Source organism: Danio rerio, chromosome 13 (genome assembly GCF_049306965.1).
Source record: "Danio rerio strain Tuebingen ecotype United States chromosome 13, GRCz12tu, whole genome shotgun sequence".
NCBI classification, from domain to species: Eukaryota; Metazoa; Chordata; class Actinopteri; order Cypriniformes; family Danionidae; genus Danio; species Danio rerio.
Genome location: NC_133188.1, coordinates 44,269,319 through 44,295,608, shown reverse-complemented (window position 1 = coordinate 44,295,608; position 26,290 = coordinate 44,269,319). Strand labels below are relative to the sequence as shown.

Genomic DNA, 26,290 nt, shown 5'->3' with positions numbered 1-26,290 from the left:
CAACAACAACTCAATAATTATGTTGTTTTATTTTAAATAAGTCATTTTAAATAGGTTTGTAGAAACAGCAAATATAATTGTTTTGACTGCACTTGTTCCAAACCGTTTGAGACGTTTCTTCTGTTTAACACAAAGGGAAGATACAGGCTCCTAAAGAATGTTTTGGTATTTTTAGTAAAACCCAACAGTCAACTTTATCAAATGAAATGAGTGTAGTTAACTCAAAGTTGACTGAAAGTTAATTCCACTCATTTGAAAAGAGTCTTGAACTCAGTGTTAAAGGTAAAATTAGTTAATCAAATACCGCATTACTTCTACTTGAATGGAGTAAGTTAACAATATTCATATAGATTCGTTTTTTTAATTCAAATGGTTTTTATTGGTTTCCTCAAATGCTTAAGTTGCCTTAACTATTTGGTTTTTACAGTACTCAATTGGTTTGAGTTCTCTTATTTCTTTGCGTTTACTGTGCTATATTTGCCTCATTTACTCAAATAGATTGAGTTCACAGTACTCATTAGGATTCGTTTTTGAGCTTAAATGGTTTGTTGCAACCTAGTTCCCCAAATGGTTTAAGTTACCATAACATTTTGGGTTTTACAGTGCTTTTCAAATAATGCATATTAAAACTAGTATTTCTGTTCCTACTACAGATGTCAATGGTTGCTTTTTCCCCAACATTCTTCAGAATATCTTGTTTCTGTGTTCAACATAAGAAACTCAGAACTCACTCAGAATGATATGTGAAATGTTCATTTTTTGAGTGAACTATCCCTTGATGAAAGACCAGTCCCATTCCACTGAGGATCACTCAACACATGTTCATAAGTTCACATTTACACACAGTCTATTATCATTCCTCCACCATGCAGAGTTCATAAGTGTGGTGGGAAGAATGCGGGCTGCAGAAAGCCATCGGTCAAAAACGGATGCAAGAGTCCAGCAGAAGATGCCAGATGCACCGGGCCAGAATGAAAGATCATGTTTCCGGTGCTAAACGGGGGGTGGAGCGCAGACGCGGAGCCGCAGGAGGGGCTGATGTTGGGTAGAGAGTTTGTGCCAGCTTGTAAGGAACTCTCAACACCTGGGTTCTGCTTTTTCCACTTGGTTCTTCGGTTCTGGAACCAAATCTTGACTTGGGTTTCGGTTAGGCTCAGAGACAGTGCGAGATTCAGTCGCTCGCAAACGGATAAATAACGCGTGGCGCGGAACTTGTTTTCCAGAGCCACCAGCTGTTCATAGGTGAAGGCGGTCCTGGCGCGCCGCGGTTTTGCACAGCTGTGATCTGACCGGCGCCGCCGCTGACGCGACACATCATCCGGCGCTGGAGTCATCCTCTCTTCAGCTGCTTCATCCGGATCTTCACAAGGAGAAAAGCCCGATTTCAAGCTTCTGTGCGAGGATGAGCAGTCAAAGTCAACATCTGGATCAGGAGGATGCAGTCTGACGCAGCCGTGACGGTCATCAGATCGATCTCCTGTCAATAAAAAGTGTTTATAAATTTAAATCACACATCCATTAGCTGCACATAAATTGCCAGCAACTTTCACAAACAGCAAGTAGCCTACTTAAACACGTTTAACCAAATTTGACATCAAGTAAAAATTTAAGAAAATGTAGGCTATATAAATGCATCTATATCTCTAAGAAAACATTTTTTTTCATTTGTCACAGAAAATGTAGGCCTATATACGTAATTAATCAGTATTTTATGACACACACACACACACACACACACACAGTAATAAAAAAAAGTGTTAGTAAAGTTTAGAGTAATTTGGTTTGGTGTTTTGCTTAGCACTAGCCCAATTATTATGTTATTTATTATTTGTATAAACCTGGCGTGTGCTGAATATAATGCATTTCTTAAGCATAAAGTGTATTGTCAATTTTTTTTTTTATTTTGTTTTATTGTTTTAAAATTTACAATAAATTGGCAAATGCATTACGGAAAATAGCTGCTTAATATTTAGCAACTTTGATTTATCAGAATTTGGATAGGCTAATATGCTTTCAATGTGGTTAGCAATGAGAAAGTGCAGTAATTTATATTATGCACCAAAGTAAAATATTTAATTTGCTATTAACATAAATCTTAGTAATGAGCCGATAAAAGCTGTAACTGTGCTGCCAATTATGTGATGAGTGATACACTAAAAGGTCCTGTATGGGAATGGGGGTAGCTGGGGGAGGGTGGAACTGTGTGGATTTCAAGGAAAGACTGGCGCGGAATTGGCCATAATCCCTCAACAATTTCCAAATCACAAATCGCCTCAAATGTCATGTTGCGGAAAGCAACCCTAGTTAAATCCAACTCTGCCATCCAGCCATGACGCGCTAATGGAGTTTCATATTTGTCGGCAGATCGATAAATGTCATCTATTTAAAGGGAAGTTTTAATCGAACGATATTTGGGATCAGACATGGCAGGGGTTTGAAGTTTGGAGCCGCAAGCTGCTGGAGGGAGATATGCAGCATCCAGTAATGGGATATCGATCAAAGTGAGCGCAGGCATCCTCAATGGGACGATTTAAACAATTATCTGCCCTGACTGTCCCAATGGCAATCACTTACTCAGCTGCGGCTGCTTAAAGAAAACGCAGTCTTGGAAATGAGGGGAAGGTCAAATTATACCATCTAATGACAAAATGGGCAACAAAAGGTCTGTTTGGAAGAGATATGTGCAATTACTTTAAAAAATAATCTTTCAAAAACATGAACATATTTACTAAAGATGAATGTGTTTTTGGTTTACACAAACAGACATAACAGGAATTATTTTACAACCCTAAGAAAAAAACTATAAAAGGTAGTTTTTACTATAAAAAGGTAAACACCGACTATACATATAGCGATTTAAACATTTCAACAAAAGTTGGATTACGAGTTAATCAACAGCTGTTTGATCTTTGTTTATCAACAAAATAGGCTATAAGAATTATACAACATAACGCATATATCATTCGTGTTTTATTTTAAAGGCAAGATCTATCGTTTCAAAAGTTGAAAGTCGCAGAACAATTTGCACACTGCTTTGGTTAATATTAATCATATTTCATACCTGTACTTTCGCATTCTCCATCACTGTGTTTCCCATTGCGCGATTCCTCCAAACTTCCAAATCCCGTGTTTTCTGAAGATGAGGTCCGTTCTTTCTCCGACACGTCTGTCTTTTTACTTGTGAACTTTGTAGGATCCAATATGTCAATAATCGAAAAGGAAATCCGATGGTCCGATGTACCTTTCCCTCCGGACTCCTGATATTCGAGCATCTTTCGCTTGCAGGTCAGTCTGATTTGTATGTTCTATTTCTATAAGCAGAGCAGATGCAGGAGCTGGAAACAGCGTGTCTTTGGATCGGAGTCTGCTCGGTCAGATGTCAGTGGATGAAGGTGCGCTTGAGCTCTTTAACAGGTCCATTAGAGGAGACGCGAGAACACGAGGGTTTAACGGAAAGCCTCTCGATTGGCTGAGAGCATTCGGTACTTAAACCTGCGCTCATTTCAATCAATACAGTATACAAGTTCACATGCTGACAAGTGGCATAACTCAGGACACTGTTGCATCTAATCCTTGGCATATACTCTTTTCGGTGTTTGTTTGCATAAAGGAAAGTACCCTTACCCTTATTTGTAAAAATCTTTTATACTTTATAGTTGCTGAATGATATTCGTTTTAAGATTTGTTTTAGTGGTTTCTGCATATGAAGTATTGAAGTAAAAACAAACAAATTATATACTTTCCTTTGCTTTTTTTTACATTTCGGAGAGAAATGATAAATATTTTATTGCACCAATCAATAAAATCACCAATTTTATTGTCAAAGACATTTCCCCTGGCAAATAAATGATTTTGTTCGGTCAGGGTTGGATTATTTTAGAGTCAATTGCTTAAGCCAGTATCTTCACATTCACTCCGTGGCATCCGTCTGCCAAAGCTTTGGATGGATCAATAAATGTGTGTCCAGCACTGATAAATGAGGGACTCCTATTCTGTTAGTGTCTCACTATTAACTTTTGTTATTCATTTTTCCCTGAAACACATACACTACTGGTCAAGAGCTTGGGGTCAGCATGGTTCTAAATTAAGCTTATTCTGCTCACCCAGGCTGCATTTATTTCATGAAAAATACAGAACAAGTTGTAAAATTGTGAAATGTTATTGCACTATAAAATAACTGTTCAAAAGTAGTTTGTATAATTGGGACTGTGACACAATTTTGCCATTTTGAAAGAAAATAAATTAGGTACTGGAAAAATATCCTTAAGCTTGTTTTTGATTTGACCCCAGCTTTGCATTTATTGAAACATAAATAACAAAAATATACATTACAGTTATTTATTGTCTTGGTATATCTAGCTACTTCATATTTTGCTACTTTGGTCTGCAGCAGGCCCCATCTTTCAAGATGTGGATATCACAAATCGCTATGGCTACCATTAGAAAAACAAACATTAAAAAAAATAAATAAATAAAATAAAAAAACGGACAGATTTTGGTCAAGTTGGTCTCCCCTTTGGGAATACATAAAAAAAGCTCTCTTAAATTTACACAGGATCCTTGTCATTCAATTACAATTTACAAGTGATTGAACTTTATTTTTTACCTATTAATTTTATTAATTTCTTTGTTACTTTCCATTCTGAAGACTGGACACTCTGTAACACATTTGTACATTTTGATGTTAGTATTTTGTGAATGTGGGCATACAATGATTTTAAAAAAGTAGTTTATAAATTAATTTAACAATTTATTCCAGTGATTTTAAAGATGAATTTTCAGCTTCATTATTGCAGTCTTCAGAGTTACATGATCCTTCAGAAATCACTCTAATATTAATTATCATCATCATCATTATTATTATTAATGGTAATAGTAATACAAGCAACAATGACAAGAGTACTACATACAATAAGAAAGCAGTTATTTAAAATTAATAAATATTTAACATTTTTTAACATTTAATAAATGTCACCTTGATGAACAGCATAATAAAATATGGGGAAAAAAAGACCCAAAACTTTTGACCGGTAGAGTACATGCCAAATTTAGCTATATACTGATTTTGCAAGAATAAATAGTTATTTGATAAATAAAACTGAACTATTTAATGTGGCCAATAAGTATCATCAAAAGAAGATCATTCGAAAATGTTTTATACATTTTCTTTTTTTTTGCTGATCCAGTCATTCAATGGGGTATACACTTGTTTAGACCTAACATTCTTCAAAATATCTCCTTCAGTGTTTCACATAAAAAAAGGAAAATCAAAATCTGTAAAACAATCACGCTATCAAGTAAAATCGGGTTAAATGCTTTAATCTCCACCTGCTCATTTTTCAATAAAGTGATAACACTTTTAAGTGTGCAGGTACTCACTGAAGATCAAAAGAAAAGTGCAGTCAAAATGCCACACACACACACGCACAAACAAACATCATATCAAACCCTTGTCCACAAATCAGACCACAGATGTTAATTCCTCTCCTATGAAACCTCCCACGGCTGCCATTCAATTGCATTTCTGCTTGTTTGCTGGCAGCCTGCAGTGTATAGTTTGCGGTTGTAACATTGTCAGACTTCAGACTGTCCGGACAGGGACTGTTTGCTTGCATTAGCATGTCTAAGGCCAGTGGCACTCACTGACTGAGCTCCATAAGAATGAAGGCTGAAGTCTTTCCTGCAAGTTTACAACTTCCTCTCTGTAGGCCTGACTTTATACACATCTGTTGACACAGGGCCCGAGCACAAAAGTGTGGCCCAGGGGGGCACAACGTAGACTCAGGTAGTCACACAAGAGGTGAGGTGGAGAATTTGAGGGCAGCAGCTGCTGTGGTCTCGAGGAAAACACCAGGCACTTTGCCTGGGGAGAAGAGCACACTTCTGGACAAACCTCCCCACTGTTCTGACATCCCCACCTCCTAACCCATAAACTCATCAGAGCACTGGGACGGTCTGCTAAATGTCTGATCATTCAGGTAGTTGCGTCTTGAGGTGGAGATCTGTTTACGGATGGGCGTGTTTTCTTTGTTTGTCTGTGTCCCCTTATTCTTATCCAGAGTACAGATGAACAATAGAATGGGAAACTGCTTAAACATCACTCTTTTGAAGATTACTGCTACATGGCACTAAAAGAAAATTGGGAAAGGAGACTTTAAAGATCTTATGAGGGGTGTAAAGAGTTTAACCGATCTGTCTCTGAAAAGTAGTGCTAGTTAAAATGCTTTAAAGACACTGCTGCTTGGATATAATTCTCAAGTGCTCTGTTAGGGTCGTTTTTTTTTTTTTTTACAGCCAATTTAGCTCATATGTTGTTTTGCAGATAGTTTCCACTATTTGATTTTTGATTTGTCAACATTTGTCAGCATTTTAACTTGATTTGTTTTGACATGTTTAAGACTGGGGCAGTACAGAGGCTCCGCGGTTAGCGCTGTTGACTCACAGCAGAAAGGTTGCTGGTTCGAATCCTGTCCTGCGCCAGTTGGCATTTCTGTGTGGAGTTTGCATGTTCTCCCCATGTTCACGTGGGTTTCCTCCAGGTGCTCCGGCTTCCCCCACAGCCCAAAGACATGCGGCAAAGATCAATTGAATAAACTAAATTGGCTGTAGTGTATGAGTGTGTATGGGTGTTTCCCAGTACTGGATTGCAGTTGCAAGGGCATCCGATGTCTAAAACACATGCTGGATAAGTTGGCGGTTCATTCCGCTGTGGCGACCCCTAATGAATAATTATAACTATAGCTGAAGAAAAATGAATAAATAAATGGTTTAAGACTTTTGTACATCTGTATAATTAAATTTACTGGCAAGTGCACTTAAAAGGTGGCACAGTAATTACATCTGAAGCTGAATTTTAATTATATTTATGCTGACAGTTTAATGCTGCTCAGAGGTGGAATAAATGCGTTTACACAGGAATTACAACTCCATACTGGGGCTTCTATTACAAGACAATTATAAAACCAGAAAGGTGTCACATACTGACGTCCTTTTAGACAAAAACATTTAAACTATTGTATTATGAAGGGCAGACCAGTATATGGTGAAACAGTGCAAGCCTGTGCATATATACACATTTAAAAAAAACAGATGTTTGCTATTTGTTTAAACTACTTATTTAAAATAAGTTGAAACAACAGAATTCTTGAGTTTTTTTGAGGGACAACTCAATTATTTTATGTTGAATCCCCTTAAATTTGTAAAAACTAATAAGTTAACTTAATTCCTTCATGTTGTCTCAACACAACTCAATTGTTGGGAACCCAGCATTTTACAGTGTACATTCAAAAAAGGATGTTTAGTGTTTGTTCAATCCACTTATTTAAAATAAGCTAAAAAAACAATTTTAGAGATTTTTTTTGATAGACAACTTAATTGTTTTATGTTCAATTCACTTAAAAATGTAAAAACTAATAAGCTAACTTAATTCCTTTATGTTGCCCCAAAACTATTTATTTACAGTGTGAGCCAGTAAACTATTGCTGTTTTAAAGCCATTATCCTAAATACCTTTGGGCTGAAAATGTAATATGCAAGTGTACACTACCTGATAAAAGTCTTGTTGCCTATGCAAGTTTTAGGAACAACAAAAAAATAACTTGGCTTCTAGTTGATCATTTGATATCAGAAGTGGCTTATATGAAAGGCAAAGGCCTCTAGATTACACTTATTTTACCAAAATAAAATACGATCATTCCTTGATTTTGAATTATTTAATTAGGAGAGTAAGATCCGACTTTGCTTAGACAAAAGTCTTGTCACTTAACAGAAATAATGTACAGTATAGAATATAAAGTCATGGTTCAGTGGAAACAGAATGAATATTGTGACTCCCATCAGCTTGGAGGACTTCATCCATACATCTCTGCAATGACTCAAATAACTTATGAATAAAGTCATCTGGAATGGCAAAAAAACTTTCTTGCAGGACTCCCAGAGTTTATCAAGATTCTTTGAATTCATCTTCAATGCCTCCTCCATCTTACCCCAAACATGCTCAATAATGTTCATGTCTGGTGACTGGGCTGGCCAATCCTGGAGAGCCTTGACCTTCAATGCTTTCATGAATTTTGATGTGGAGGCTGAAATATAAGTAGGAGCGCTATCCTGCTGAAGAATTTGCCTTCTCCTGTGGTTTGTAATGTAATGGGCAGCGCAAATGTCTTTGACACAGAAAAGTCATGCAATATAAAATTCATGAACACAAAACTGGAAAAAGACCTGATTTTCTCATACAGCATGAATGTCAAAAAAAAAAAAAAAACACAAATGCAAAGTGAGCAAAACTTTTGGCCATTATTTGAGAGTGATGATTTAGGCAGACACAAGGTCGGCAGCATTGTTTGGTAATTGTGCAAACAGTTCTACCTGTTCAGCAGCAGGAGTAATGAAGGCTTGCTGTGAGCGTCCGGGACGGGTGAGCGCGTCTGGCAGATGCTGACATGCAGCAGATGTGGAAAGTGCCTGGGTGATTTGTTAAGGGCCTGGATCATAGCAAAAAAGGGCAATTACACCAGGGGACACTGTCACACATTCATGGACACTGACCACCTTTCTATAAACACCAATTCTTTCACCAAGGTAAAGGTCGTTCATTCTTTATATATGCTTATATTATAGCTATACTAAAATAGCATACTACAACAAAATGACAAAAGAAACAACTTCAAAGAATCCAAGTATAAAAAAAAAAAAATTGTTAAAAAATTACTTAAATAATCCATGAATTAAACAGAATGGAGTTAAGAAGAAAAGAGGCTGCAGGAAAATTATATAAAATAACTAACTAAATACACGAAAAACCTAAAAAAAAAAAAAAAAAAAAAAAAAGAATGACAATGACCGTCAACTGATTTCATTTTATAACTGAAGCTGGAGGAATGTAATGACAAAAAATGACTATAAAATATATATGAATAGATGTTAAAATATCTTTAATGTTTAACAGAATAAACTGAATCAGCATTTACAGGTGAAAAAAACATAGAACAAAAACATAAGTGCTAAATGAAAAATAAATCTCCAAAAATGGTCAGCACTGACCTTACAAAAAAATAGCAAAGAAATTTCTATTTTATTTTCCCCACAAACATAACATGAATCCATTCTAAACTTTTACATAGTGACTTGAAAAAAAAAAAGTAGTCTAAATCTTAACAGTACCTAAACAAAATCAGTTTCTGCTGTTGAAACACGTTTTAAAAAATAAAAAGAACAAAATGTCAGATGATATCTATTTGATTTCATTTTATTATATTTATGTTTAAAACTTTATCAAAATTATATTTAGGTGTCAAACTTTTTAAATTCATATACTTTAAAACAACTTCAAAATGCTTCCATTTGTGAAAGTGGTGAATGGAAAAACAATTGACACTGGCTCTGAATAGTATAGTATAGTATAGTATAGTATAGTATAGAGATTTAATTGCTACACAACTGAATTACAACTGATGAAAAAGGCACAAAATAATGAAAATAATAACCATCAAACAAAACAATCCTCCCTAAATTTTAATTCCTCAATTATCAGACATCGTGTGCAGGGGAAATCTCATCCACGAAAAAAATAGTTGGCTCTTTGTTCAAACTACTTAATTAAAATGAGCTGAAACACCATTTTTAAGGTTTGATTGGGGACAACTTAATTGTTCAATCCACTCATGTATGTAAAAACCTATAAGTGAACATTGTCCCAACACTTGTGTGGAACCCAGCAATTTTCAGTATACAGCGACAGTTTAATGCTACTCAGAAAATGAAAATACACTTACACAGCAATTACAACTGCATGCATACTAAGGCATACAAGACAATTATAAAAACAAGAAGGTGTCACATACAGACGTCATTTTAGACAAAAAAATCCCTATAAACAAATTAACATAAATCAATTCTAAACTTTTCCATAATTACGTGAAAAAAAAGTATTCTATATCTTAACAAAATCTGTCTCTATAGGTGAAACTAACAAATACGTTTTCAAAAATAAATTCTATTTTATTCTATTTCATTTACGGTCAAAACTTTATATAAATTATATTTGGGTGTCAAACTTTCTAAAATTTATATACTTGAAAACAAATAAAATATCTTTATACTTCAAGAATGCTTCCATTTGTTCCATGGTGAATGGAAGAACAATTGACACTGGCTCTAAATAGTGTAGTATAGTATAGTATGGTATAGTATAATATAGTACAGTACAGTACAGTATAGTATTATCTATTTATTTTCCTTCAGCTTAGTCCCTTTATTCATCAGGGGTTGCCACAGCAAATGAACAGACAACTTATCTAGCATGCGTATGTTTTACACAGTGAATGTCCTTCAAGCTGCAACCCAGTATTGGGAAACATCCATACACACTCATTCCCACACGTACACTTCAGCCAATTTAGTTTACCCAATTCACCTACAGCCCATATCTTTAGACTGTGGGGGAAACCAGACCACCTGGATGAAACCCAAGCAAACACGTGGAGAACATGCAAACTCGAAAATGCCAATTGACCAAGCCAGGGCTCGAACCAGCGACCTTTTTGCTGTGAGGCGACAGTGCTAAACACTGAGCCACAGTGTCGTCGATGATGGTATAGTAAAAAGATTTAATTGCTACACAACTGAATTACAGCTCATGAAAAAGGCACAAAATTATGAGAGAAAAAAAAAACCATCAAACAAAACAATCCTCCCTAAAACTTAATTCCTTAATTATCAGACATCGTGTGCAGGGGAAATCTCATTCACAAACCTGAATTTCCTTCTGCCTTTGGCCATCTCAGCCGAGGTCTTTCACTGTCAGTAGAAATGACAGAAATCAGTGCGCAGTGCAGATTTCTATTGGCGTCTGTCCTACTGAAACGCACACACGTCTATGTTTAGTGTCAGGTGTTTAGAAATGCACATACTAAATGCATGCAGAGCTGCCAGACTTCATTGGCTGAGATCAAGCACTCAACTCCAGATGCATCCAGAGAAACGGGACCGCAATATAATGCCTAAGTCTTCAGTGAATGAACACTCACGGCTAATGTTGAGTGCAAAAGAATTACACATGGTTTGAGGTTATGGGCCGCAGTGGATGTGATGTTCTGTCACTCAGCGCTCGCATTGATTGCTCATTGTTCGCAGAAGGTCGCATCATAATTCATTAAATCTTAACGAGTCCCAGTGGAACCACCTGCACGCCTTTCCTCAATTGCCCCTTTAAATTACGAGCGACTCTCACGTTCGGCGAGCTCAAAAATGAAGATATATTCACCATGTAAAGAAGAGAGCTATTAGTAACATTATTTAAACAGCGCTCTTTAAAGCCAGGGGGGAGGCTGACTTTATGAAGGGCAATTAGGTGCTCACTATAATTGATAATTCATACTCATCACAATTAGAGAGTATAAATAGGGTGTCTGGGATTAATGGTTATGGTCGTTCTGAGAGAGAGATATGCTGGGGAGACCTGGTCAGGCATGGCTGATGGAGTGGAAGGAGGCAGAGCTGAATTCATCTCTATTTGTGGAGGAAACAGATTGTGTTTGTCTCTTTAACACACAGCCAAATCGTCCAGTGCTTTCCTCACCTTCACATTGTTTTGTTGGAGATGCTTTTTAAAACTTTGTGTAAGCTACTGGACAACTGTATGTGCAATTACCTTGAAATAAAGGTAATGTTTATTATGCGCCATTTTATAAAACAGTTATAATTTAATCTTTTTTTCTCAACTAAAACCATATTGTATTTGATCATGTTCTTAATAATGTGAAAAAGAAGTTGTTTGTTTTGAATGCTAGCATGTTAGCACTGCATGTTTCCTTTTTTTACAGCTCTGTTAGCTGAATTCATCTCTATTTGTGGAGGAAACAGATTGTGTTTGTCTCTTTAACACAGCCAAATTGTCCAGTGCTTTCCTCACCTTCACATTGTTTGGTTGGAGATGCTTTTCAAAACTTTATGTGTGGTGTGTGTGTGCTTAATTTAAAATCAGCATGAACTTTGACTGATTCTTGAGATACAGTTGAAGTCTGTATTAGCCTCCTTTCATTTTTCTTTTTTAAATATTTCCCAAATTATGTTAAACAGAGCAAGGAAATTTTCACAGAATGTCTGCTAATATATTTTCTTCTGAAGAAAGTCTTATTTGTTTTATTTCGGCTAGAATGAAATAACTTGCCTAATTACCATAACCTGCCTAGTTAACCTAATTAACCTATGTAAGCCTTTGAAAATCACTTTAAGTTGTATAGAAGTGTCGTGAAAAATATCTAGTCAAATATTATTTACTGTCATCATGGCAAAGATAAGATAAATCAATGATAAGAAATGAGTTCTTAAAACTATTATGTTTAATAATGTGTTGAAAAAAGAATCTCTAAGTTAAACAGAATTTGGGGAAATAAAAAACAATTCTGACTTCAACTGTACAGGACAATTTTTATCTGCAATTACATTGAATCAAAGCTACACTCTTATGCTCTTGTGTAGCATTTTAAAACGGCATCATAATTTTATCAAATTCTTTTTAACTAAAATCATATTATTTTTGTGAATCAAAGCTATTTAATTTCAATGTTAGCGAATCAACACTGCATTTTCCCTTTATATTGGAATATTTTTATATTGGAATAATTACCAAAAAACTGAGATAGCAAACAATACGATTTTCATGCTACAAAGGTTACTCAAAATCCATACATAAAAACAATTCTGTCCCGAAATTGTAAGATATGGGAAAAAACTACATTTAAACTGAATTAAACACTAATGCAATGTAACTTTCTAGAAAATGTATATATAAAAAATAAATGCAGTATTTACCCATGTTGGTTATATCTCTTTAAAAATAAAAATAAAAACAGTCATCTATTTTGGAGTTGTTGTTTTTTTGTTACTGAAAACTATGGCATTTTGAGAAATTTGTATTTACTGCTTTACGGATCAAAAAAGGCCCCAATAAGTTAAGAACTTATCATCTGTACAACCTTTGAGGTAATTTTCACAGTATTTAGAGCTAGAATTCAAGAGTTTACACTCAGCTGATTATTGATTACAACGCGTGTTTGGCATGCTGTCCCGCGAGAGAGCTTATAAGATCCTGGAGCCCAGGGCTCCCTCCCGTTTGCAAGGCTAGAGGGGAGTTTGAGCTCAGGTAGGTCTTGAGAACTCCAATGCTTATTTATGGCTAATGATAAATAAGTGATTGCTCTGGAGAGATATACTGCTGATTAAGAGCTCATCTATGGTGCCAATTTGGTTTGGTCGATTCACCTATGTCGCATGTCTTTGAGCTGTGGGAGGAAACCGGAGAACCTGGGGGAAACCCACGCGAGCACAGGGAGAACATGTAAACTCAGAAACGTCAACTAGCCTGCTGAGAACTTGAACCAGTGACATTCTTGCTGTGAGGCAACAGTGCCAACCACTGGTCTGCTGTGCCACCTTATCAAGGAAAAGGGAGGAGTAGGGGTGGAAGGGGGGATTCTTCAAGCCAAAGATAACATAGGTAAGAAACTCTGGTTCTTTATAATGAGTTAAGAATCATCTGATTGGTGAATTGTGCATTATCTAATACAGGAGCAGCTGTGGTCAAACATAAGTACGTGATCCTTTTGAAATTAGTTTATAAATAAACTTCACTTCGCATTTAGAGTGTTCTTTGAACCATCAGATTCTAGATATTCAAATAGTCATATCTCAGCCAAATATTGTCCCATGCTAAGAATCCATTCATCAACCGAAAGCTTATCAATTGATGCATAAATCTCAACCTTTACGCTGGTCCAGGACCACATATACACATGACCAATTGACAATCAGAGTGTCATTATAAGCGCATCAGTTGTTTCATGGGCAATGTATGTATTCTACATGTACAATAATCTGCTGTTTAGACGCAATAGACGGCTAAGGTGAAGGTCTTTTGTAGCTTTGCTCTTTGTTGACACCAGCATAATTGCTATACTAAGCGCTGGATCAGGCAGTCCTCACTAATCAATAAAGTCTTCACCAGCCATTTCCCCCAGTGATTCTGCCCTCATTTCTCCTCTAATTGTTCTTTTTCACCCAGGAAGGTCTACGGCTATGCCACGAGCAAAAGGTGTGTGCACGTGTGCATGTTTCCTGTATTGTAAAATGTAATTTGAAAACAACACTGCAGAAGAGAACTTGACATCCCACACATTATTATTTTTTCTCCTCCAGACGGAGTCTTGACCTTGATACCTCATATGGTTCAAACATGTCTACAAAGCAGCATGAAAAGTACTGCTATTCACCTTTTAAAATCTCGATTCTCTGATATATGAATGAGTCATTTGACTCCATTAAGATATGAGGGCTAAAGTAGAATATAACAATGACTAATTAAAGGTGTAAACCAAATTGACACAATTTTGCCGTTTATAGCTCTTACACAGACTTTAAAAAGATGAAAACTTCTTTTCAGTGTTTCACATTATTTTCAAAATGACAGAATTGACATTAGAAGTAGCATATTAAATTGCAGACTAAAGTTGGGTTTAACTATCAAAATAGTACTTGAAATTTTGTTTCCTTACATTTTTCCAGCAATAAATGACAATCATACATTTTCACCATGATTTACAGAAGACACCCTCTAAAATCTATACGGGAAATATCACATCAGTAGCAGTGCAGTATGGCTGTATATCGGCACTGGTGGGAGGCGTGCATTGGCTTCAGGCCAAAAGTAGAGTGCTTTAGTGTCCCACCAGTGATGATATACAGCCATAATCGCATTGCTACTCGTGTGATATTGCGTTTATACAACAGTTCGACGGCATAATTGTGTATATAAAAAAGAAAATCAGGCACGGAAAGTCTCAAAATACTTTTGTACGAGGAACTACTTTCTTCCGCCATTCATTCACATCTGCAGCTGATGTCAGAACTGCAGAAACTGTTGCTAATTGACAAAGTCACTTTAGTGCTAATGTTTGAATGATTTTCTAGCATAATGTCTAAAATGATTACAAAAAAGCTGGTTTTGCTCACATTTTAAGATAAGGCTGAAAGGCATAAAATGCCACAAGTCTACAGAGATCAGCATTTCTCTGTTGCAATCGGAAGATCACAAAAATGTATCCTGAAAAAGTCTAAGCAAAGCAAACACTACCAGATTACTATGGTATAAATACAGCACTACAACAAACAAGAGAGAGATTAACTTAGAAAGAAACTAACCTGTTTTGTAATGATTTGACCAACTGTAGTTTGAAATTTGCGCTGTGTTTTTCTCTCCTAAGGACTTATTATGCGATTCCTGATGCCATCTTGTTGTGGAACGTCAACTGCTTTGCTCTGCTCCATATGACAGATGATGGCCACCGATGCGCTAAATCACCAAAATTCTAAATAAAAAAAAAAATTCATTAATAAGCACTATTTTTATAAATAAACTGCATAGTTGCAATCTAAACAACTATGTTCTCACCTAAAAAGCCTCAAAAGTACATTATGTTCTCCAACAGCAGCAATATTTGTCAAAAGTAGTGAGTCTATTGATCTGCCGTCACTGTATGTATCTGTTGTATGTGGGCGGAGTAATGCAAAGGGGTGAAGAGACTGTAAAAGTGCTGGTATTGCATGACTGTCAGCCAATCAAATTTAAAGATTTAGGTACCAAAAAGAACTGTTGTGCTTGCGTGTGTGGTTGTGTGTATATGTGTGTGTGTGTGTGTGTGTATATATATATATATACACACAAAATTTAATTTTCAATTTTAATTTTCTAATTTTTTTTTTCAATCTATATTTTTTTTTTCAGGAATATTTAAAACAACAATAATTTTATGACCCATTAAAAGGCTCTATTTAAAGATCAAAGTGCAGCCCTAAAATGTGAATATATTTTATGCAATGCATCTTGCTATTTTAATTTATTTAAAATGTTAAAACTTCTTTTTCATCCATATATTTAGATAATTCTGAATGAATATGTCTTTTCAGGCTTAAAACTGATGTTTATGATGATGATTATGATGAAACATTAGTTGATCCACATTTCACTTTAACAAAACACATTTGAAGCATGGCATTTTAAAAGCGCTTAAAGGAAATAAAATGACTTTTAAAAATACAACTTAGTCCAAACACCAAAAAATGAATCTTACCCAGATAAAGAAGACGGACAAACAATGTACATTTAGATATAATTTCACCTGAACCAATCTCTGACATCAAGGTATCCTAATTCCACCTAATTGTTGAGAACCAAAGCTATAAATAATATCCGACACCCAAGCCAAAATAAAGCTTCTGATTGGTTCTAGCCTTGACAGACGAACATAAATTTTGATTTGCAGCGAAAAACCCCGTCCTTTAATAATCCTATCTGTTTTAATCGCAAAGAGGGACAGATTCATGGATAATGCAATTGCTTATGAAATAAAAGCCCCTCCACGCGCAGACTGGAGATTTAGAGCATGATTTTGATAGCGTGACTCCTCTAACCTTGATGTTGGATGCACCGATCGCGTACAACAAACTTTTTCTCATATGTTATGGCGTGCAGAGAATTATAGGTCAATTTAGGCTCGGTCAGTGAGACGACCCTCATCAACAACCTCTGTTCCACCATCCCTCCCGCTTTAGACGTTGACCTTTGCGATTTTTCTTGCAAGGGGAGCAGACTCTACATTGCGGTGATGTGTGCTGGTAGTGTGGTCAGTGCTCATGTTGTGCTGGATGGCCACTCATGTGTAGTGATGCTTGCAGGACCCATCCTGTGACTCTGGGGCATATGGTCTCTACTGGCCATTTCCCTGGAGCATTATTGCAATGCTGATTTACTACCAGTGAAGGACAATCATCAGAGACCAAATTACACCCCAATCATGGTGCGAGAGTGTTTGTTCATGGTCTTTAGCTTAACGCAATGGAGGGTGAAAACTTCTATAGACAATCAATTACCTTATAATTGGTATGGTTTAAGCTACCGGTCCATAATGTTTGTAGCTCGTTTTGAAGTATGCGCAATGTGTCGGACATGCAAACACATACAAGCTGGGCAAATGCGTCCCAAGTTGGCCATATTTGTCTGTGGTCGTGCTGACAGCTTTTGACATACTGCAGCGCATTTAAGAAATGGGATTCTGTTTGGAAGCGAGGAGCACTCATCTTAAACATTAAAGGTAATAGATCTCCAGGGTGAGATTTTTATCGACATTTCTCATTACCAACCTATTGGTGTTTATAGCGTCGGTCATAAATGGCTCCCTGTGGTGCTGTGTTTTATGAAGAGATCAGCTGTCAGGGTATAAGCGCTCAAATCTCTGCAGGACTCAATGACACTGGTCAGGTTTAAATGACCTGAGATAGGAGAAAAAGAAAGACAGAGAGAGTGAGTGAGGACAAAGCTAGTCAGAAACTCTAGTCATCAGTCTTTTTCTTATTTGTGTATGTATTTATTACATTTCTAATAGCATTTTTGTGTATTTATGTATACATGGATTATAACCAGTATACTATTCATAGTTTATAAAATGTGCAATGCTTTGCAATACTTGACACGTCATGGCAGTAAAGCTCATTTTTGTTTACTTTATGTTGCTATACCGACATCAAAATCTAAGGGTAACAAGGTCTTTTCAGTGGATGCCCTCCGACTATAGAGCCCTCTTATAAATGTATTAAATTGTCCTTAACTGTGAATGCTTTAAGTCTTGATCGAAGTCATACCTTGTTAGTAGAGCAATCAGAGTCAATAAGAGGGATCAGGTTTTTAATGCTTCAAATAAATAAATAAAATAAAAATAGAAAATAAATAAAAAAATCAAAAAATGTTAATGATTAATATCACACACACACACACACTACGCACACGAATGCGCACACACACACACACACACACACACACACACACACACACACACACACACACACACACTCAGAAATAATTAAACCACTTTTGATTTTTTTTTTCTACCTTTTTTTTTTTAAATAATTTTTCAAATGATGTTTAACAGATTAAGGAAATTCTCACAGTATGTCTGATAATATTTCTTCTTTTGGAGAAAGTCTTGTTTGTTTTATTTCACCAATAATACAAGCAGTTTTTAATTTTTTAAAAAACATTTTTAGGTCAATATTATTAGCCCCATTAAGCAATATTTTTTAATAATCTAAAGAACAAACCATTGTTATACAATAACTTGCCTAATTACCCTAACCTACCTAGTTACCCTAATTAAGCCTTTAAAATGTCACTTTAAGCTGTATAGAAGTGCCTTGAAAATTATCTAGTCAAATATTATTTATGGTCATCATGGCAAAGATAAAAGAAATCAGTTATTAGAAATGAGTTATCAAAACTATTATGTTTAGAAATGTTTTGAAAAATCTGCTCTCTGTTAAACAGAAATTGGGGAAAAAAATAAACAGGGGGGCAAATAATTCAGGTGGGTTAACAATTCTGATTGCACCTGTATATAAGAACACTAGTAATTTAATCAGATTTAGGGTTAAAAAAAATAATGGTTTATGTCAAAAAAAAAGTTTTTATTACCGAATAATATTTCTGCTATTAATTGAAATAATCCATTGAGAATTTTATTTGCATAAAGAATCTGACTGCAGCCAGTGTTCCGCACAGAGATATGATCTCACAATTTATTTTTCTAATTCATGAAACGTAGATTAAGAAACTGTTCACAGTGAGGATAAAGTTGCTCAGACAAAATAAAATACCTGTATAATATTCCTCCTTAATAAAATATTACAAAATGGGCCAAATTATGCTATAATTAAAATGCTGAAAGACAAAGTGCATGCTGTAATTGTAAATAATCTGTTGACTGTGTTAATGGCTAGCAAATGGGACTTCCATAACAATTTCTTACTCAAATTGTTTATCAAAATTAATGTACATAAAAGTGTAGCAACAATTCGCAGAACATTAGAATAAACCTAAACTAATACAAGCTTAAAAATAGGACATCTCAATTTAATTTAGGAAGAGTTAAATAAGTTAAATGCCCACTTTAGAAAAACATAACCATGGGTTTATTATAGTACAAGTGTAGTAATGATGATGTTTTGGCAGATTTATTACCATAACCGCAAGTTTACTGCATATACCATGGTTAGCTATGGTGTCAAAGTCATGCATACTTTTGGTTTAGCTACAGAAACATGTTTGTGGTAAAACATTTCCTTTATCAAACTGTTATCAAAAATATTGTATCGTGTTGTTAACAGTACTAAACACAGACATAAATTACAACATATAAATTAAGGCTAATAAACTCCCGTCACTGTTTCAGTAATTGTGTTTGTTGTTTAAGGTGGTCTAACTGTACTGCCTTGAATGAAAAAAAAAGGTTAGTTCAAATAGCAAACCTTAAAATAGGCAGCAGCAGTGACAGCATTACTTACCTTTGTAAACAGCACTAATGAGAAGAGTCCGTATCACGTTACCCTTGCCAGTGTGGCTCTTTTGTAGACATTGATCAGCCAATCAGCGCTCGCTGAGAGAAGCACAACATAAAACATCGCGAGATCTTTAAGGACAGAGAGATTCAGCGAGAGGAACTGAAACACCGGCGAGCCAGGACCCAATTTTCTCTGTATCTGCGGATCCGCTGGACAAAGCGAAAGGGTTTCATGCTCTTCAGACCGCATATAAACATAACAGGTAAATGAAATCTCCATTTGCTGGCGTGAAATAACGCGAAACGGGTTTTCACAGGCTGTAATTGAGAAGTGGGATGACGTCACCTCAGCCGCTGCTTTCTTTTAGTCCGTAAATGTTTAAACGTGTTCGGCGTAAATGAACCGTTACATTATAAATGATACAGTATCGGCTAAAATTAACCACCACAGGGCTCACTCTGTTAGACTGAGCTTTACACTGTACACAATACGACTGTGTGTGGGCTTAGGTGATGTTCTGTTCATGATCTGCTTATTACATTAGTGTAATTCTGCCACCTAACGTTATTGATATTCATCTGTTTTGTGTGCAGCTTGGTGGAGGTATGACATTAACCAGGGGCTCCTTCACTTATTCCAGTGGAGAAGAATATACCGGAGAATGGAAGGAAGGCAAGACATTTCTGAATCACTTTGCATTGCTTTTGAATGATCATTTTTAATAAATAGAGCAGGTTGTCACGTGGTTTCACATATGCACATAAAGGCTATAAATTATGGAATTAGTTTACATTAAACATTACTGTCAGATACACAAACACACACATGCGCATATATATATATATATATATATATATATATATATATATATATATATATATATATATATATATATATATATATATATATATATATATATATATATACACATACACACACACACACACACACACACAGTTGAAGTCAGAACTATAGCCCCTCTGAATTATTAGCCCCGTTTATTTTTTTACCCAATTTCTGTTTAACAGAGAGATATTTTTCAACACATTTCTAAATATTATCGCTTTAATAACTAATTTCTAATAACTGATTTATTTTATCTTTGCCATGATGACAGTACATAATACTTTACTGGATATTTTTATATCTATCAACATATTCGTTAGACTATCGAAAAAACATATAGCTTAAAGGGGTTAATAATTTTGACCTTAAAAATTAAAAACTGCTTTCATTCTAGCTGAAATAAAAAATATAAGACTTACTCCTGAAGAAAAAATAATATCAGATATACTGTGAAAATTTCCTTGCTCTGTTAAACATCATTTGGAAAAAATTAAAAAAGAAAAAAATCTAAAGGGGATAATAATTCTGACTTCAACTATATATATATAGCAAACTATTAGACAAAGTTGCAATTTGGTGTTAATAAAATTACAAAAGTCATTTTTTATGCAGAGAAAGCAAAGTACCTATTTTGTTTCAAATATATGTTGTAAATAAAATTATATTAATATATTTTTTTTGTTTGTTTTAAAAGGTTTTTATTGAGATATTCATTGCATTGCATTGCACAGCATTACAGTAAATATTACATCTCTATTTTTTTTGCAAAAATAAATAATTAATAAAAAATTATTTAAAAATAAATAAATAATTTGTAAACCCAGAATACACTTTTCAAAAAACACAAAATGCTTAACCTCTAAACCCCCCACCCCTGGGACCAAAGCTTATGCAGTAATGTTGGTGTGACCTTCACCATGTGGGTTTTTAACCTACGCTTTCAAGATAGAGGAGAAGAGGAGACCAAATATTGTCAATTTGTTTTCAATTTCTTTGCCATAAGAAATCTGATTATTTCCAAATATGCTAATTTAGGTAATTCTTCCAGCCAAGATCTAAATGATGAGGATTGTGTTGATTTCCAAAACCTTACCACTAGCTTCTTTGCCACAATAAGGCTGTAAGACAACAGTTGTTTTTGAGAATCCTGGAGTGATCTAGTTTTGTCTGAAATTCCGAATATGACCAAAAGTGGGTTGAAAACTGTTTCACAGTGTAAAATTTTAGATAGTTTTAAATATTTCAGCCTAGAATAGGATCAACACAGAGTATAACTATGTAAGGAAGTGGCTAACTCCATCTTGCATTTATCACAGAATAAATCTACATTTTTAAATGGGTGAAAATATGTTCCATGGTCATTCAGTATAACAGATGTATTTATGTAAAAATAAACAACACACTTATTTTGACTTGCACTAATAATAAGTGATAAATAATATATTTTACATTATTTTAATTGATTAAACGTGTTGGTAACAAGTGGGTTAAACCTTTGGGGTTGGGTTAAATTTTTTTTATGTCTTTTAATGTCATTAATTCATTTGTGTTTTAAATAAGCACAAAAATACTTTTTTTGTATATTATTGCTACTCTAAAATGCAGTTTTAGTATTTTTGGGATGGGTGAAAATCCCATTTTTAAATGGGTGAAAATATGTTCCATGGTCATTCAGTATAACAGATGTATTTATGTAAAAATAAACAACACACTTATTTTGACTTGCACTAATAATAAGTGATAAATAATATATTTTACATTATTTTAATTGATTAAACGTGTTGGTAACAAGTGGGTTAAACCTTTGGGGTTGGGTTAAAAATTTTTTATGTCTTTTAATGTCATTAATTCATTTGTGTTTTAAATAAGCACAAAAATACTTTTTTTGTATATTATTGCTACTCTAAAATGCAGTTTTAGTATTTTTGGGATGGGTGAAAATCCCATTTTTAAATGGGTGAAAATATGTTCCATGGTCATTCAGTATAACAGATGTATTTATGTAAAAATAAACAACACACTTATTTTGACTTGCACTAATAATAAGTGATAAATAATACATTTTACATTATTTTAATTGATTAAACGTGTTGGTAACAAGTGGGTTAAACCTTTGGAGTTGGGTTAAAAAATGTTTATGTCTTTTAATATGTCATAGATTCATTTGTGTTTTAAATAAGCACAAAAATACTTTTTTTGTATACTATTGTTACTCTAAAATGCAGTTTTAGTATTTTTGGGAGATTTTCATTATTTTCGTTTAAAAAGGAAATTAAAAGGACTTAACAACAATAACAAAAAATGGTAAAGAGATGTAAAATTAGTTTAAAATTAGTCCTTTACAGAATAAAACAAAGATTATGTTTACTAAAATTCATGAACAAGTAAATTGTCATTTTTAAAAAGTTAAAGATTTACCTGTCAAATATTCACAGCAGAAGAAGATTTGACAGCTTGCCCCAGGGGCTTGACATATATTAACATGTTTTAAAGAATGTTAATTTCTTCTCTCATTGTTGTGGAAATTGTGGTCTTGAGATGGTTAATGATCCAAACTGCTTATGCATTAGATGCAGGGGTGATCTCAAGTAATGTTGACAAATCTAATTATCATAGCTGTTAACACAAAAGCAGAGTGTCTGTATAATTAGTGTACTGCATGATCAAAGCTCAGTGTTCAATGTGTCTTGCTGTGCAGGTCGGAGGCACGGTAAAGGCGAGCTGAAGTTTGCTGATGGCACCTGTTATAAAGGTCACTTTGAGAACGGCTTGTTTCATGGATCAGGGGTGTTAGTCTTTCCTGATGGATCCAGGTGAGTGAAAATACTTACCTGCTTAAGCTGAGATGAACATTTTGGCAGTGATACTGTGAGACAAGTTAGGTGAAAAACATCACCATTTGTGATCAACAGGTACGAGGGGGAATTCGCTCAAGGAAAATTTCAAGGAGTCGGAATCTTCAGCCGGTTTGACGGGATGAAATTTGAAGGGGAATTCAAAAGTGGCCGCGTAGAGGGACATGGTAAAGTCGTTTGATGACACAGTAGTTACTGTACATTTGCATGCATCCAAAATTGTCTTTATAATCTATTTTACAGTTTATAATCAGTTAACGATTATCATTAACCTGCGGGCTGCACCCCATTTCACCCCAAACAGCGGCACCTTAGTGAATATTAATTAATATTAATGAATATTACACCTGCTCAATGAAAATCAGATGATTCACTACATTAATAAATCTGACATAACTTGATCAGAAATCTAAAAAGGGGAGAAAAAGAGTAGGGTGAAAAAAAAGTACACATCAATAGCAGCAGATAACACTGCATAGCTTAACAGTGCCATCGTGGTCTAGTGGTCAGTACATTACACTTTGACGCAGGCGACCCAAGTTCGAACCTCACCAGAATATATGTTTTTTTTTTCAGTGTTAAAACATAAAATACTGCTTGGGTTACTTATGTAGGGGTGCATATTTTTTTTTTGTGTGATGACCGTTACAAAGGACTGGATATCTATAAAGAATTAATCTCATTATTTATGAAAAACATTTAAAGTTCTAAAGCAGCTGTGTCCTTGAAAAAGACGTGTTAGTGTCATTTGAAACTGAATTGGAAATGACGTTATTTTAATATAGTCAGTCGTCGACTGAGGTGGGCCGGTCTAAGGCTTGAAACTCCAGAGCTAAAAAGGAGTCCCACTCCGGCCCTGGTAAGGTGCATCAATAAATATTGTACAAATAAAGAATTCTCAATATGTTTATAAATAAATGCATGTTTTGTATTTTTATATTAGCTCACATGCTGAAAAAGTGTGGGCAACTTTGCGCTACAGAGTTAAAAAACAAAAGGCCTATAAATAGGCGCAGGATGTTCAATGTTGTAGGCCAGATTACCATGTCAAAATGTTCATATATTATAATAAATCGGCTAATTCTTCAAGCGTTTGGTGCTGTGATGCACAACAATCTGAATATTTCTAAAAGACAGTCTAAAAAGTTTAAATAAGAAATAATTATTCACAGTATTTTGCTCATTATCATGACATTGAATGATTGAATATTGGCATATGTCTAGCAAAAAAAATATAGATGTATGAAGATTGACAGAATGAATAAATATAGTCTTCCTTACTTCACACAGGGCTGCTGACATTCCCAGATGGTTCCCACGGTGCTCCGCGAAATGAGGGAATGTTTGAGAACAACAAGCTCCTGAAACGGGAAAAGTGTCAGGCTGTGGTGCAGAGAGCCAAAAACTCAGCGTCCACCGCCCGCGGCCTCTCAGTATGACAAACTGACCTCAGCGAGAACACTCCGACAAACTGCGCCTTTCAGACATTAGGGACCGCACCGTCACGAGGAAAAAGAGCAAAGCTGATTCAGGGGTGATTTCTGCCCTCACCAGATAATACACCAGGCCCATCAGACCCTCAGGGACGGATGAACACGTTTCCATTCCTCACGTCTCCACTTCACTCATGCTGTTGCTCTGCCTTGGTTTCCTCTGTGTCTTAAAAACATCACAAAGTTTTGTGTGTTTGTTATGGAGGCATTGGTAAAAAAAAGAGAAAAAATGTCAACATTGGACAACCCAGGCTCATTGGAGATACGTGCACAGGGCTACATTTTTGGGAACCTCAAAATATGTGCCTATGGCTATGTTTTTTAGCAGTTTTTGTTTTCACAAGTCCACTAGAGCAGTGTTTCCCAACCCTGTTCCTAAAGGCACACCAACGGTACATATTTTGGATGTCTCCCTTATCTGACCCAATTGTTTCAGGTTTTAGAGTCTCTTCTAATGTTCTGATGAGTTGATTCAGGTGTGTTTGATTAGGGAAAGGTTTAAAATGTGTTCTGTTGGTGTGCAACAGGTAGGGAAACAGTGCACTAGAGGACGATGTGCACATTTTCAAATACGTTAATGGGCAACATTTTCTCATATGTTACCTTTTCGTATTTCTACCAGCGGATGCAGTGTATATTTCTGCGAATCTCAACGTCCTTCTTGTGCCATTAGGGAACTTTGTTGTGATTTCATATATCAGCTTGCTATCGATTGACCCAACCAACCCTTTCAAAAGCAAAATAGTAGAGAAAAGCTGCCATGGCCACATGCTTTTAACACAATTTTACACAGTTGTTTTACCTGGTTTCTGGGACCATCCTTGGCCACACTTGAATCCTGGCCCACTTCACGTCTTAAGTCCGACACCATATGATTAGAGCTACCGAGCAAACTGCTCACGGCAGAAAAGACTTCCATATTAATGTAAGCAGAAAGGCTGATTGACCCTTTCAGCTGGGTGCACAGCATGAGCCTTCGATGACTGCGCATGCACAGCCAATACCCGTGAAGGCTTTTATACTTGACATGCTCGTTGTACTATTATTTGTAACAACAGGGGGCGACTCATGACAAAACAGTAGTAAAGAAGACGTCAGTGAGTGGATCTCCTATATGAATTTAACTATAAATAAAATAAATACGTTGTGAATAATTTGGAATAGAGGTCTGCATTTCTGCGGCTGTACAGCGGGACCAGACCAGATTTCTTGCGGCACGGGAATGAATTTCCAAATAAAGCACAGGAGCGGTTGTTAACTGGTGTAATTTTCGATGGGAGCGGGCTGTCTAACATCGCTTCCGACTCCCGAGCGAGCGAGCACGCGTATTTATGTGTGTGAACGAGAGAGCGTGATGCTGTGTTTAGCTTGTTTGTTACTGTCTATGTGTGCGTGTGTGAATGAGAGAGAGAGCTTTGTGCTGTTTGCGCGTGTGTGTGTGCGCGCACACGTGTATGTGTGTGTGTGTGTGTGTGTGTGTATGTGTGTGAATGAGAAAGAGCGTGATGCTGTCTGTGTGTGTGTTTCACTTGCTTGGTGCTGTGTGTCTATGTGTGTCTGTGTGTGTGTTATACAGACAGCTTGTTATAGGCTGTCTGGACTCTGTATAGCTGAGTGGTTTTCGGTTTTGTTCTCCCCCTCCGCCGTTAGCGGGAACAGACACGGTGGGTAGAAAACGAGGCGGGTCGGGCAGCGGGACAACAAATGCTGA

The 26,290-nt window shown here is 35.7% G+C and overlaps 2 protein-coding genes across 5 annotated transcripts; one reads left to right on the top strand and one right to left on the bottom strand.

Moving 5' to 3' along the window:
- Positions 1-10: 10 nt before the first annotated feature.
- On the bottom strand, positions 11-19,423 carry nkx1.2la (NK1 transcription factor related 2-like,a). 4 transcript variants are annotated; one of them, XM_068212824.2, is made up of 6 exons: positions 19,389-19,423; positions 17,196-17,324; positions 15,198-15,364; positions 8,367-8,482; positions 3,062-3,311; positions 11-1,477 (listed from the first exon to the last, which is right to left on the bottom strand). In XM_068212824.2, the coding sequence occupies exons 5-6, from the start codon at positions 3,270-3,272 to the stop codon at positions 876-878; spliced, it is 813 nt and encodes a 270-aa protein (XP_068068925.1). In that variant the 5' UTR covers positions 3,273-3,311; positions 8,367-8,482; positions 15,198-15,364; positions 17,196-17,324; positions 19,389-19,423; the 3' UTR covers positions 11-875. The 4 variants fall into 4 exon arrangements, with proteins under 4 accessions (XP_068068925.1, XP_073775582.1, XP_073775583.1 ...); XM_073919481.1 differs by lacking the exon at positions 8,367-8,482; XM_073919482.1 differs by lacking the exons at positions 3,062-3,311; positions 8,367-8,482; positions 17,196-17,324; positions 19,389-19,423 and having other exon boundaries at positions 15,198-15,296.
- A 104-nt stretch (positions 19,424-19,527) lies between these two features.
- morn4 (MORN repeat containing 4) lies at positions 19,528-25,321 on the top strand. The gene is given in 5 exon segments (NM_001017559.1): positions 19,528-19,647; positions 19,979-20,057; positions 22,930-23,044; positions 23,144-23,253; positions 24,377-25,321. Coding segments are annotated over 4 exon segments (441 nt in total). The 5' UTR covers positions 19,528-19,647; positions 19,979-19,990; the 3' UTR covers positions 24,526-25,321.
- The last annotated feature ends 969 nt before the right edge of the window (positions 25,322-26,290 follow it).